The sequence below is a fragment of the Phascolarctos cinereus genome, unplaced genomic scaffold, assembly GCF_003287225.1.
Source record: "Phascolarctos cinereus isolate Bilbo 61053 unplaced genomic scaffold, phaCin_HiC Scaffold_1;HRSCAF=81, whole genome shotgun sequence".
Lineage (NCBI taxonomy): Eukaryota > Metazoa > Chordata > Mammalia > Diprotodontia > Phascolarctidae > Phascolarctos > Phascolarctos cinereus.
Window position 1 is genome coordinate 169,807,256 of NW_027555514.1, and position 13,962 is coordinate 169,821,217.

Here is a 13,962-nt window from a genome sequence, read left to right on the forward strand (position 1 = left end):
TTCTTTTGTTGTTTTTTTTTCTCATGGTTTTTTCCCTTTTGTTCTGATTCTTCTTCCACAATATGACTAATGTGGAAATATGTTTAATACGATTATACATGTATAGCCTATATCAGATTGCATGCCTTCTTGTGGAAGGGGAAGTGGAGGGAGGGGGAAAATTTAGAACTCAAAATCTTATAAAAAAGAGTGTTGAAAACTAAAAATAAATAATAAATAAATAAATAAATAAAGATAGGTGCTATTATCTCCATTTTACAGTTGAGTAAACAGAGATTAAGTGACTTGTCCAAGGTCACATGGCTAGTAAGTGTCTGAAGCTGAGTTTGAACTCAGATCTTCCTAACCTATCATTCTGTTATACCACTTAGCTGTCTCAGAGTGGTTTAGATTTGCATTTCTCTTACTATTAGTAAGTTAGAGCATGCTTTCAAATGATCATACACAGTTTACAATTTTTTTTTTTGGAAATTGTTCGTATCCCTTGACCCCTTACCTATTGAGGAATGTTATATATTTATGTCAATTTCTTGCCTATCTTGCATAGTGAACTTTTATCAGGAATATTTGATGCAAATAGATTTCCCAATAGGTATCTCTTCTATCTTCATTGATTTCCTCAAGGCAGAAAGGGTTTAATTTTATGCAATCAAAATTATCTAGTTTGTCTCTTATGATCTCCTCTAGCCCTTTCTTGGTTAAGAGCTCTCCCCTTCAGCACTATTGCAAAAGGTATTTCTATCTACTCTATTTCTTTAAAAGATATGTCCTTTTACATTCAAGTCATGTGCCTACTGTGAATTTTTTGTAGCATATGATTTAAGATATTGATCTAAACCTAATTTCTGCTAAACTGTTTTCCAACTTTCTCAGAAATTATTGTCAAAAAGGCTACTTCCCTCCCAACCCCCAGTAATTTTTGTTGTTCCTAGTACCCCACATTCATCTGACAGGACTTGAAAGATGAAAAGTGAGATATGAATCTAAAGGCAGAATTAAAAGATGAAAGGACTGGAAAATAACACAGATATAAAAAGTCTTTTCAATACCTTGTCACCTCTGAATAAAAATTATATACCCTAAGAGAACTCACAGGGTTGTGGCTGTCCTTAAATGACATAATTATGTAAATCAGTTTGTAAACAAAATGTTATATAAATAGGTCTGTGGGTTGACAATTCATTTACATGGAAGGGAAGGGAAATGACAGTCTCAAAGGTAAGTATGGCCTGAAAGCGCTTCTAATTTTTTTTTTTAGGCAATTGGGGTTAAGTGACTTGCCCAGGTAAAAGTGCTTCTGTTTTCTCTGTGGTAGAAGCAAGGGTCTTCCTGAGACTTTCAAATGGGTTTACTTCACCTTCTAGTTATGGGGCTAGGGCCAGAAAGGAAAGCCATTATTAAGTTCTTCTGGGGGTTAAGAGGATGTCCCATGAAAGACAATACCATGTAGCTTTGATCTCAGCAAAAAAGATCTGGGTTCAAATTCTTCCTGTGACACTAGCTGAGTGACCATAAGCAAGGCATTTACCCTCAGCCTCAGTTTTCCCATTTGTGAAATGGGAATAATAATACCTATAACCTCACAAGTATGATCTACAATATGTTTTTCATAGGATTATTGTTGTAATCAAATGACATAATGTGCATAAAGCAGTTTGCAAAGCTTAAAGTGCTATATAAATGTTAGCTGAAAAAGTAGTCAAGTCACTAAACATTTATTAAACACCAGGCACTGTGTTAAAGCAAAAAAGGGGGATACAAAAGGAAGGGGGAATAGTTCCTGCTCCCAAGAAGCTCATAATATAATGGGGGTAAGAGGGAGACAACATGCAAACATCTATGTACAAACAAGCTATATACAAGGTAAATTGGGAATCATCTTGGAGGGAAGGCATTATTAACATGAAGAGGAATGAGGCTTCTTGTAGAAGGTGGGGCTTTAGCTAAGACTAGAAGGAAGCCAGAAGCCAGGAGGTAGAGATGAGGAAGGAGAACATTCTAGGCATGGGGAACAGACGATGGAAAAACTCAGAGTTGTAATGGGGATAAACTAGAAGCCTTCCCAATAAGATCAGGGGTGAAGAAAGGATGCCCATCATCACCACTGTTGTTCAGCATTGAATTAGAAATGCTAGCTACAGCAAAAAAGAGGGAGGGGAAAGAAATTAAAGGAATTAGAATAGTCAATGAGGAAACAAAACTATCACTTTTTGCAAATGATATGATGGTATACCTGGAGAATCAACTAAAAAACTAGTTGAAATAATTAACAACTTTAGCAAAATTGCAGGATATAAAATAAATCCACATAAAACATCAGCATTTCTATATATTACCAAAAAAGTCCAGCAGCAAGAGATAGAAAGAGAAATTCCATTTAAAATAACCATATACAATGTAAAATATTTGGGAGTCTACCCGCAAAGACAAACCCAAGAACTATATGAACAGGATTACTAAACACTTTTCACACAAATAGATCTAAAAAATTGGGGAAAAAATTACTTGCTCATGGGTAGGCCAAGCCAATATAGTAAAAATAATAATTTGACCAAAATTAATTTGTTTATTCAGTGCCATACCAATCAAAATACCAAAAATTATTTTATAGAGCTGGAAAAAAAATAACAAAATTCATCTGGAAGAACAGAAGGTCAAGAATATCAATGGAATCAATGGAAAAAAAAATGTGAAGGAAGGTGGCCCAGCCACACCAGATTTCAAACTATATTACAAAGCAGTAATCATCAAAACAATCTGGTACTGGCTAAGAAATAGAATAGTGGATCAGTGGAACAGGTTAGGTACACAATACACAGTAGTAAATGATCATAGTAATCTAGTGTTTGATAAATACAAAGACCCCAGCTTTTGGGACAAGAACTCAGTATTCAACAAAAACTGCGGTGGAAAACTGGAAAGCAGTTGGGCAGAAACTAGGCATAGATCAACATCTCACACCACATACCAAGTTAAGATCAAAATGGGTCCATGAGTTAGACATAAAGGGTGATACTCTAAACAAATTAAGAGAGCATGGAATAGTTTACCAGTGAGATCTATGGGTAAGGGGAAAATGTAGGACAAAACAAGAGACAGAGAGTATCATAGTATATAAAATGGATAGTTTTATTACATTAAATTAAAAAGTTTTTGCAAAAACAAAACCAATGCAACCAAGATTAGGAGAAAAGCAGAAAATGGGTGGGAGGGCAAATTTTACAGTAAATTTCTCTGATAAAGGTCTCATTTCTCAAATACGTAGGGAACTGAGTTAAATTTATAAGAATACAGTCATTCCCCAGTTGATAAATGATCAAAGGGTATGAACAGCAGTTTTCAGAGGAAGAAATCAAAGCTATCTCTAGTCACATGAAAAAAATAAATCACTACTGATTAGAGAAATGCACATTAAAACAACTCTGAGGTACCACCTCACACCTATCAGATTGGCTAATATGACAGAAAAGGAAAATGACAAATGTGGGTGGGGATGCAGGAAAAGTGAGACACTAATACACTGTTGGTGGAATTGTGAACTGATCCAACCATTCAGGAGAGCAATATGGAACTATGCCCAAAAGGTAACAAAACAGTGCAAACCCTTTGATCCAGCAACACCACTTCTATGTCTGTGTCCCGAAGAGATTTTAAAAAAAGAAAAGAAAAGGAGAATGTATGTGTACAAAAATATCTATAGCAGCTCTTTGTGTAGTGGCAAAGAATTAGAAATTGAGAGGATGCCCATCAATTAGGGAATGGCTGAACAGTTGTGGTATATGATTGTAATTAAATACTATTATGCTATAAGAAATGAGAAGCAGGATACTTTCAGAAAAACCTGGCAAGATTTACAGTAACTGATGCAAAGTGAAGTGAGCAGGACCAGAAGAACACTGCACACAGTAGCAGCAATACTGCATGATGATCAACTGTGATAGACTTAGCTCTTCTCAGCAATACAATGATGTAAGACAGTGCCAAAGGACTTATGATGAAAAATGCTATCCACCTCCAGAGAAAGACCTGATGGAGTCTGAGAGCAGATCAAAGCATATTTTTATTTACTTTCTTTTTTCTTTTTGGCAAGGCAATCAATGTTAAGTGACTTGCCCAGGGTCACACAGCTAGTAAGTGTCAAGTGTCTGAGGCAATTCAGGTCCTCCTGTCTCCAAGGCTGGAGCTCTATCCACTGCACCACCTAGCTGCCCCTCTTTATTTTTTGGGGGGGAGGGGGGGGTTTGTTCTGTTTTCATCTGCAACATGGCTAATATGGAAATGTTTTGCATGATATCTATATAATCTATGTATGTATATATAATGTATATTATATATATCTATATATGCATGTATAATCTATATAAAAGTGCTTACCTTCTCAAGGATGGGGAAAGGAAGGGAAGAAAGGAGTATATTTAAAACTAAAATTTTTGTAAATGTTAAAATTTGTTTTTATGTGGAATTGGGGAAAAAATAAAATATAAAAATTTTTTTTAACACTTATTGAACATTCTAAGGGGAACTGTGAATGGATAGGTCCAGAGTTGGAGTACTGCCTAGAGAAGTAGTTCCGAGAGAAGTACTTCAGTGGGCAGGTGGGGTCCATGGCCTATAGCATGTTCTGCCCACATTGCCCAGAACAAAATCTTACACACAGAGCACTCAAACAGAAAAAGATTAATGGTTTACACATATACGTGTGTATATATCATATATACACATATAAATATATACAAAGAAATATGCATATATATACATATATTAAGTGATTATTTTGTGGAATAAGACATGGATTTGTTACACACTCTTCCTCAGGAGCAGAAAAGAGGACCTCTACTCAAACTCTAAACAGTATCATCCATTGTGATTCTATAAAGAATAATGATTGTTAACAATTACTTTAATATTGTATTCATCTAGGAATACAAATTTAGTCAATCATCTAATAATATGTGTAAGAATAAGCAGTGTATTAATCCATATTTTGTAAAAGTTTCATAGGAATATAGATTCTAATAGGAAGGCCCTATAATAGGCCTCTAACTTTAATATAATGTCCATTATTTGTTTACCAGCTATGGAGCTTACTTGCAAGAACACTGATACACATATCTCCATCTTGTTTTGCTCCAATTCCATGACCAAACCAAACATGGGTGCTGGCATGGTATGGAAAGTCCTCCCCGAGATATTCTTGGAGCATATATATATATAGCTTGTACCACCTCCTCTTGCCCACCCTAAGGAGGACCCTACTCATCTTGTGACCACCTAGTCAGTGGAGATATTTCTTGCTTCACTCAACTCATGACCCTGCTAACACACCATTTTTGGTTATTTTAGCTTATGTGTCATATGTCAACCAGTGGAATTATTCTGTATTTTGTATAGGGGCTTTAGAATGTCTAAGTAATAAACCCTATAAAAATAGGGCCTTGGAAGGAGGGGGCATCTCAGATCTTGCAGAGGTCCACTTCAATAAAGGGGGCCAAGTCCCTTTAATGAAGTGTTTTGGTTCAGAGCTTTGCCTCAGTTTCTCTTTTAGTCACTCGAGGTGATTTTTGTCCGTATAGATGGTGGGTGGAAAATGCAAATGGGCAAATACAGGCTTCTTGAAAGGAGAAACTTACAAACCATTAGAGCTGCCTCAGGAAGGAGTGGGTTCTTCCAGGTCAAAGGTTTTCAAGTGGAGGTGATCATTTGGAGGAATATTGTGGAGGACATCTTTGTTCAGGTATGGATTGGACTAACTGGCCGGATTTGAACTCTCATCTTCCTGTTTCCAGCCCCAGAGCTCTATCCACTGTGCTTCCTAGCTACCCAGTGCTTCATCTACTACACCACTGAGTTGTCTCCGGTATAAGTATTATCTCTATTTTATAGATTACAATGGATTGAAAACTCAAAAAGTCAACAGTGTGATTTTTTGCGGCCAAAAAAATTAATGTGTTCTTACAGGCCATCCAAAGAGGCTTGGTGTTCTTTATGAAGAGGGTGATTGTATTCTGCCCTGGTGGTCAGGCAAACCACATTTGAAGTCTTGTGTTTTGGGAAAGGGTGGAGGAGGGTGAACATCCAGAGGAGAATGATCAGGATGGAGAAGAGCCTTGAGATGATGTCACATTAAGATCAGTTGAATGAACTGGATGTTTACCTGGAGAATACCTAAATGGGCTCCATGGGTGTCTCTTAAGGGTTGTCTTGTGTGAAAGAGACTAGGCTTACTTGTTCAGCCCAGGCAAATAAAGCTAGAAATAATGGGATAGACCAACTTGGGTTTGACGTAATGAAAAGCTTCCTAAGGATTACAGCCATCCCAAAGTGGAGGAGACTCCAATTCACCCCCTTCCACCTACAGATCAACAGCTAAAGGCTGGATGACCACTTTTAGGAAATTCGTAGAAAAGAATCTTGATCATATGCAGGTTGAACTGGATGGCCTGAGGTCCTGTGACACAAGTAACCCATTCTATCTCACCATTCAGGGCGATGCCACTGTGTTGGTGTTACTGAACTGGATTACTCAATTACTGGTCCATGATATTAAGTCAACAAGCTTTTTTTGGGGGCGGGGGAGGCAGGCAATGGGGTTAAGTGACTTGCCCAGGATCACACAGCTACTAAGTATTATATATCTGAGGCCAGATATGAACTCAGGTCCTCCTGAATCCAGGGCCGGTGCTCTATCCACTGTGCCACCTAGCCGCCCCAACAAGCATTTATTAAGTCCTTACTATATGTAAGGCATTGTGCTAAGGATGGCCTGGTAATACAAATACAAGACAGTCCCTGACTTCAGGGAGCTTACATTCTAATAGAGGAAGATAACACATAAAAGGAAGCTGAAAAATTGAGGGGGTGGGAAGGAGGCATGTACACCTGGGGTGGGGTGAATGGCAGAGAAAATTCAAAGAGTGAAGAGTGAAACCTGGTGGGTTATAAAGGCTGAGTGACGTTTTTAGTGACCACATTTAGCAGCCATAAAGTTTAATTTTTCCCCTAATACACCATTTAAGTGTCCTGATGAGGGCAGCTAGATGGCACGGTAGATAGAGCTCTGGCCTTGGAGTCAGGAGGACCTGAGGTCAGATTTGATCTCAGACACTTGAAACTTACTAGTTGTGTGACCCTGGGCAAGTCACCCAACCCCGATTGCCTCACAAAAAAAAAAGTGTCCTGAGGAGAAAAAAGGTATGAAACTTGTTTGGGTGTGTAAAGGAATTAAAAGACTGTGAAATAGAGACAAGTTCTGCTACTTGGAGCCTTTCCCAATTCCTGCTCCCAGCCCCAGCTGCTAGGGCAGCACTCTCCTCAAATTACCTTGCATTTTTTAAATATGCATTTTTTAAAAATACATTTTATATTTTTAAATATGTATTTATATATGTACATTTGTTTCCCCTTATGAAGTGTAAGCTCTTTGAAGGCAGGGCCCTTTTTGTCTTTGAATAGTTAGCACCTAGCACACTGCCTAGAGCATAGCAAGGGACTGGACTTGAAGAACTTCCCCTACTAATGAAGGTTGGCACCTTCTTTGGAACTTAGAGTCAAAGAGACTTGCATACAGCTAGTAAATGTCTGAGGTGGCATTTGAACATGGGTCTTCCTGGCTTGAGGTAGACTGTGAGCTCCTTGATAGCAGGGTCTGTTTCGGGCCTTTCCTTGTTAATGCTTAGCACAGTGCCTGGCACATAGGAGCTTAACCAATGTTTACTGACTGACCCTGTACCCACTATTCCACCCCACCTCTATGCTTAAAGATGGATTATAATGGGGCAGCTAGGTGGCACAGTGCATGGAGCACTAGCCCTGGAGTCAGGAGGACCAGAGCTCAAATACAGCCTCAGACACTTAACACTTCCTAGATATGCGACCCTGGGCAAGTCACTTAATCCTGACTGCCTCACAAAAAAAAAAAAAGAGAGATTGATATGGTCATAGAGAAACAAATGAAAATACTATGCTGACCTTTTCTAATGGTAGCAAAAACTGTAAAGTGAGAGTCTGAATGTAAAATAGTTAACTCCTCAGTTGTTATTCATGTGGCATATGAACAGAATGGAATATTATTACACTGTAAGAAATGACAAACGTGACTAATGTGGAAATGTTTTGCGTGATGATATATGTATAACCTGTATCAGACTGCTTGGCATCTCAGAAAGATGGCAGGGGAAGGAGGGAGGGATAGAATTTAGAATTTAAAACTTTAGAAAAAATGACAAATGTTAAAAATTGGTCTTGCACATAATTGGGGAATAAAATTGGAAAATAAAATATTTTAAAAAGGAAAAAAAATTGTAAACATGACAAATTCGGATGTACATGGGGTCATTTGAAGTAAGAAGAATCAGGAATAAAATGTACATGTAAAAAGAATACAACTACTATATACACAAGAAAAATGATAATAGCTAACATTTATATAGCACACAGGACAGGTACTGTGCTAACTGATTTACAATTATCCTCACAACTCTGAGAGGTAGGTGTTACCATCCCCATTTTACAGATAAGGAAATTGAGGCAAACAGGTGGATGACTTGCTCAGACACAATTACTAAGTGTCTAAACTGGATTTAAAATGCGCCAAGTTTTGAGATGCTTTATCCACCATGCCAATTACTAAACTAAAATTTTAAAAAAGGTTTTTTTTTTAAAGATCTCAACTAAGATTAAGGAAAATGACTAATCCTGGTTCAAAAAAACAGATGAAGGAACACATTTTCTTCCTCTTGGTCAAGAGATGGGGCACCAAGGAGGCAGAATACCGCATATGCAGTTATGTGCTCTCTATATCCCGCTGGTTTTGTTTAAGGTGGGGAGGGAGGAGCTGGTAGATTGGGAAATGACTAGTGTAGAAAACCAAGGAGCATCATTAAATTTTTTTTTAAAAAAGAAAAAAAAGCTGGCTAAGTATTTCCTCTTTAGTCACTAGATTTAGACTGTATATTCTAGACACTTAACCCCACTTAACTTGTTGGAGAGTCAAGGAGATTCTTTTTTTTTTTTCCTTTTTAGGCAACTGGGATTAAGTGACTTGCCCAGGGTCACACAGCTAATAAGTGTCAAGTGTTTGGTCTGAGGCCATATGTGAACTCAGGTCCTCCTGACTTCAGGGCCGGGGCTATATCCACTGCCCCCTAGTTAAGGAGATTCTAACCAATGAAATTTGACATTGCTTTGTTCTAGTTGCCATGGCCTTATTGGTATGTTCCATTCTAGAATGGGAGATAATCTAATGTTATCTCTCTCCAACTGTGCAACTGGAAACACATCTGTAAAGATGACTCATAAATAGATACTATCATTCCAGATAAAGGTTGGGGGTGGTCCTGGTCAAGGGAGTCTCCTACTACCTAAGAGATAAGAGCAGATTTTGGCATCCTTCCCCTGCTACAATCCTGAAGAGTCCTCCTTATCAACCACTGATAAGCTTCAGAAATTTCCTTTCTCTTTAGTTCATGTAGGTAGGTCAACTCTTCCTTCAAGAATTAGCATATGATTCTAGATATACTGGATTGCTCAGAATCCTAAAACTAGCTTAGGGATCAAGTCCTAGACCAAGCCACACCTCAACCTTGTTTCAGAGATCAGGGGTTCTGCCATATCTTAACTTTGCATTTCATTACCTCCATCCTCCAGCTTGGGGCTGAAGAAATGGACTTCCAAATTTCTAGTCCCCAGTCTTTGGGCAAGCTTAAGGATGGAGAGGGAGGGAGGCAAGGAGAAGGGAGAATGAATTAACTTTGGAACATGGAAATATTTTGGAAGATGGTGGGAGAGGAGGTTAGTTTAACTCCAGGGCAGTTTGGAATCATCCCACTAATATTTCTGTATTTCTACAGTGGAATTTCTCATTCTACTCTGCACCCAGTGTCTTAAAACTGACTTTACCTACTTTGCAGTTCAGGCCCTTACATTTAGGACCCTGAATGCCTGTATGAAATCGACTTTCAAATTTCAACAGTATAAAAATGAGTCTATGAACAGGACATCTTGCATTTACTATGCCCTTGATACTTGAATTAAATGTCATATTCTTCCTCAAATTCATGGATGTAACTAATGTTTCTGTAAAATTACTGATGTTTCTAGTTAGTGACTAATGTAACTAATGTGTTTCTGTGAAGCCCAGAGGGACTTGAAGAATTTTACCTCCAAGAAAAGAACTCTCATGTCTGGTATTACAGTACAGCATAATTAGTGCTACTTAAAATAATACCAATAGTAATAATCATGAAACAAGTTTTTTTTCAAATAAAAATCAGATACATTCCACAGTATACTGTAACAAGATATTTTATTTGTCTAGCAACTGCAAAATATACAAATTTCTGAAAGGCATACCCTGTTTACAAGCTAGCAGAGTTTTATCCCAGGTAATTATTTAAGACAAACATAAAGCACACCTAATAAGTCACAAGTTTAGGAAAAAAAACCCTCCCTAACCCCCCCCAAACATCTCTCTCTCTCTCTTACCTGGCACTATCATACACATTAAATAAATAAATAGCATTTTTGCTATCAAAATAATATTAAAAAAATAAATTTCAAGTATTACAAATAAAAACAGTATCATGGATGTGGTTCAATCAGTTTCTCCCCCTCCTTAATTCTTAAAAAGAGTTCTGCCACTCTCAGGATAGAACGGGAGGAAAAATAGCTGTGTCCCCCAAACAAATATACAAAGTTCAGAAAAACTGGTTCCAGTGGAACATAGTAAAAATAAAAGTCAGTAGTCCCAGCAAGACCTTCCCCACTGTGCATTATTAAGCACACCCCTTAATGAAATGCTTCAGTGTAGTTCAGGCTACTACTACTATTACTACCACTACTAGCTTCTAAGGTAAGTAGCATCTCTCCAGGATCTCTGGATATACTCAATCCTCCTTACTCTTCCCAAATTAAAATCCTCCTGTTAGGAAAAAATAGCTTGTTTTAAATTTTAAAAAAACAGAAAATACACTACAGATAAAGACCCTCACAACAAAATAATTAAACAAAATTCTACTCTTGGCCCCTTTCTGTCAATTAAAAACAGAAATGAGTCCAAGAAAGCAGATTACCAGCAAACCTATTATAAAGAACAAAGTGAATCCAAAACTATATGGTTCACATACAAACACGCCCTTGTACCTGCTTGCACATTCACAAGGAAAGGTGGGCGGCTGACATGACTCAAGGTGGTTTAAAAAAAGGGGGGGGGGAATCCTAGGCTTATGGCAATCTATGTGTAGGACTACTTGTTAATGGGCTGCCAATAAACATGTCTTAAGCCTTAGATATGAGCTCTATAATGAGCCCCCACTGATGGGTTGGTTTTGTTTTGGTGACAGTGGAACAATTCTGAGCACACAGGAACTAAACTTTCTGGAGGACAGTGACTGTCTTTTGCCTCTTTTTATATCCCCAGCGCTTAGCATAGTGCATGGCACAGAGTAGGCGCTTAAGAAATGTTTATTGATTATGGTATGAGGCACTGTGGTCTGTCTCTTCCTCTCCCCACCAATTTTAACTCCTCCCTGAAGTAAAATAAATGCATTCCCTATACGGACTCCTCTTTTTCTATTCCCACTTGTGGAACACTGGGCAAAGAGGAAATGTCATTTGAAGGGCATTTGTGTGTTATGGAAGTCTTCCCCACCCTCTGCACTCCAAATAGGATAGCCTCTAGCATGACAGGGATGATGTCAAACTTATATAGCCATCCTCACCTCCTCTGTTTTGAGCACCTGGCCCAAGGCTAGAGACACAGCAGCTGCTCAATAACTGAAACCAGGCAGTCTTCTTCCTCCTACTGGCTATTCTGTCCAGCCTGAAAGAGACGACAGTGAGAAGAGAATCCTAGAGAGAGGATCTCCTCCTCCTCCCCCTCCAACCTTCTAGGGTCAATTCACTGACCACGCTGCTTCACAGCCAGCTGGTTTCATACCAAGCCAGTCTCAAATCAGTGCTATGCAACTCTTTGGGAAACAAGCCTTGCCCCGCAGATGTTTCCTAACCCTGTCTGTATTCCCTGTTCATCATGCTTCCTTCACAATCTGACCCAGCTTCTATGATGCATGACCCAACGTCCAAGTTCCATGGAACAAAGGTACGGATTTCTCATTCTACTTCTTCCACAATGGTGCAAATACAAGCAGTTCAAAGAGAATGGCATCTTTCCAAACTCAGAAAAACACCCCTCTGTGCAAGGGGTGATGGGTGCCCATTCTCACATCTGGCTTAAAGAAAGAACAAAGACTCTGAATGAAAACATACAAAAGGAGAGTAATGTCTTTGCTTTAGTCAAAAGGCAGACTTCTGACTCTGGAACTCCTGAAGAGGAAGACGTCTACTTCTCCAAATCCAAATTTTGCTCGGGTACACCATCTCCAAGCCATTACTTGCTGGTTCTACTCCTAATGAAGTATTGTCTTCAGAAGCCAAGCCAAAAAAAAAGCAGATGGTTTCTTTAGGAGGCCAGCCATCTTGAATTTTCCTATAACCTTAAGAAATTCCGACCTGCCATTCTGAAATATTTCCTGGTAAGGTAGAAAGGGAGAAAAGAAGCAGACATTCCCTTCTCAGCTAATTTTCCCCTCCCCATACTTCTCAAGCCTTTCCAGACAGGTTGCCACAAACAGACATCCACTGAAAATGAAGAATGGGATGATGAGAAAAAATAAGGAAGAAGTAAGGAAAATGGAAAACGATGGATTCTTCATACTAGGAGGGCTATACACTGCCTTTAAGTCACCACAAGGTGGTTGGTGATTGGAGTCAAAAGTACTGCATTGTCATTTGATAAATCCTGCCCTCACCCAACAGTTTGGTCAGTTTATGGAAGAAGCAGCTGGGATTATCTGGGCCTCAGGTTAAATGGAGGAGCACAAGCCAAGCTTTAGAAATGGCAATGGAATGCAACTGGTTTCATTTGTTTCAGAGTTCCAGGAAGAGTCAAAATTGGTTCTGTGAGTTATTCAGGTTCAGGTTCTGTTTTGAAGGGGAAGAGAAAAGAAAAGAGTTAGTTTATTTCCACTCAAGCCCTTAAAACAAAAGACTCATTATCATGCGGGGGAGACCTCTCTCACACACAGGGGGGGAAAAAAAAAAGCTAAGGAATATAGTTCTGTAGAGTGTCAATTGGCAAAGTGGGCCCAAAGAGGCCAGGGCATCCCAGGGAGCCAATGTAAATTTATTATCAAAACCACAAAGTCAAAAGTAGGAGAGTTACCCATGGGCATGCAGGCTTTAAAAACACACAACAACAAAAAAGAAACACACACAAGGCCTTTCTTCTGGCCATAAGAGAAGAAGAAAAGAAGGTAGGAAAAGTCAAGAAGCGCAGGGGATAAAACCAAACCATTAAAAATACAGTAGAAGAGATTCTCTGGAGGGAGTGTTTAAGGGATAAAACCAAACAGTTAAAAATGATTTTCTAGAGGGGAGTGTCCCTGTCCACAGACTGATTGCTACGAAGGAAAATTTCTCCCCTTATGTTATTTAGTGGTTCACTGGGTACTTTGCACACGCTTAAGCTTCCCCTCCCCAAAGCTCTGCTGACAATTTGGCTGGGAGGAGCACTAGAATGCTAAAATAGCCATAAGAATCTGTACCAAGCTTAGAATACAGGGCAAAATTATATGAATTTGGGGGTATATGCCCAGAATGGAAGGCTGACTCTCCTGGGGTGGGGGAGATGGAAGAAAAATGCAGAAAGTCAGCGATAATGCCAGGGAGAAAGGAGATAGACGCAAATGGACTTGGATAGAGGCATTTCAGCTAGGGCCCCAAATCACTAGGGCTCACATACCAATTTTGACTAGGGTGGTCTTAACAAGAAGCACCACTGCCACACACAAACCTCAAAAACAAAAACAAAACACACCAGCCACAGACTTCAGCTCAGGAATCCTCAGTCCTTTCCAACAGACTGCTGAAACCTATGGACCCTTTCTCAGAATGTTTTTAAATATA

General features: G+C 38.9%; 1 protein-coding gene across 7 annotated transcripts in view; it reads right to left on the bottom strand.

Annotated features, from left to right (window-relative positions):
* Positions 1-10,286: 10,286 nt before the first annotated feature.
* PFKFB3 (6-phosphofructo-2-kinase/fructose-2,6-biphosphatase 3) overlaps positions 10,287-13,962 on the bottom strand; it is a 120,264-nt gene continuing 116,588 nt past the window's right edge. For all 7 annotated transcript variants that reach the window (XM_020965019.2, XM_078154941.1, XM_020965016.2 and 4 more), the window contains one exon: positions 10,287-12,978. In XM_020965019.2, coding sequence (XP_020820678.1) covers positions 12,943-12,978 — 36 coding nt within the window. In that variant the 3' untranslated portion in view covers positions 10,287-12,942. The remainder of the gene's footprint in view (positions 12,979-13,962) is intronic.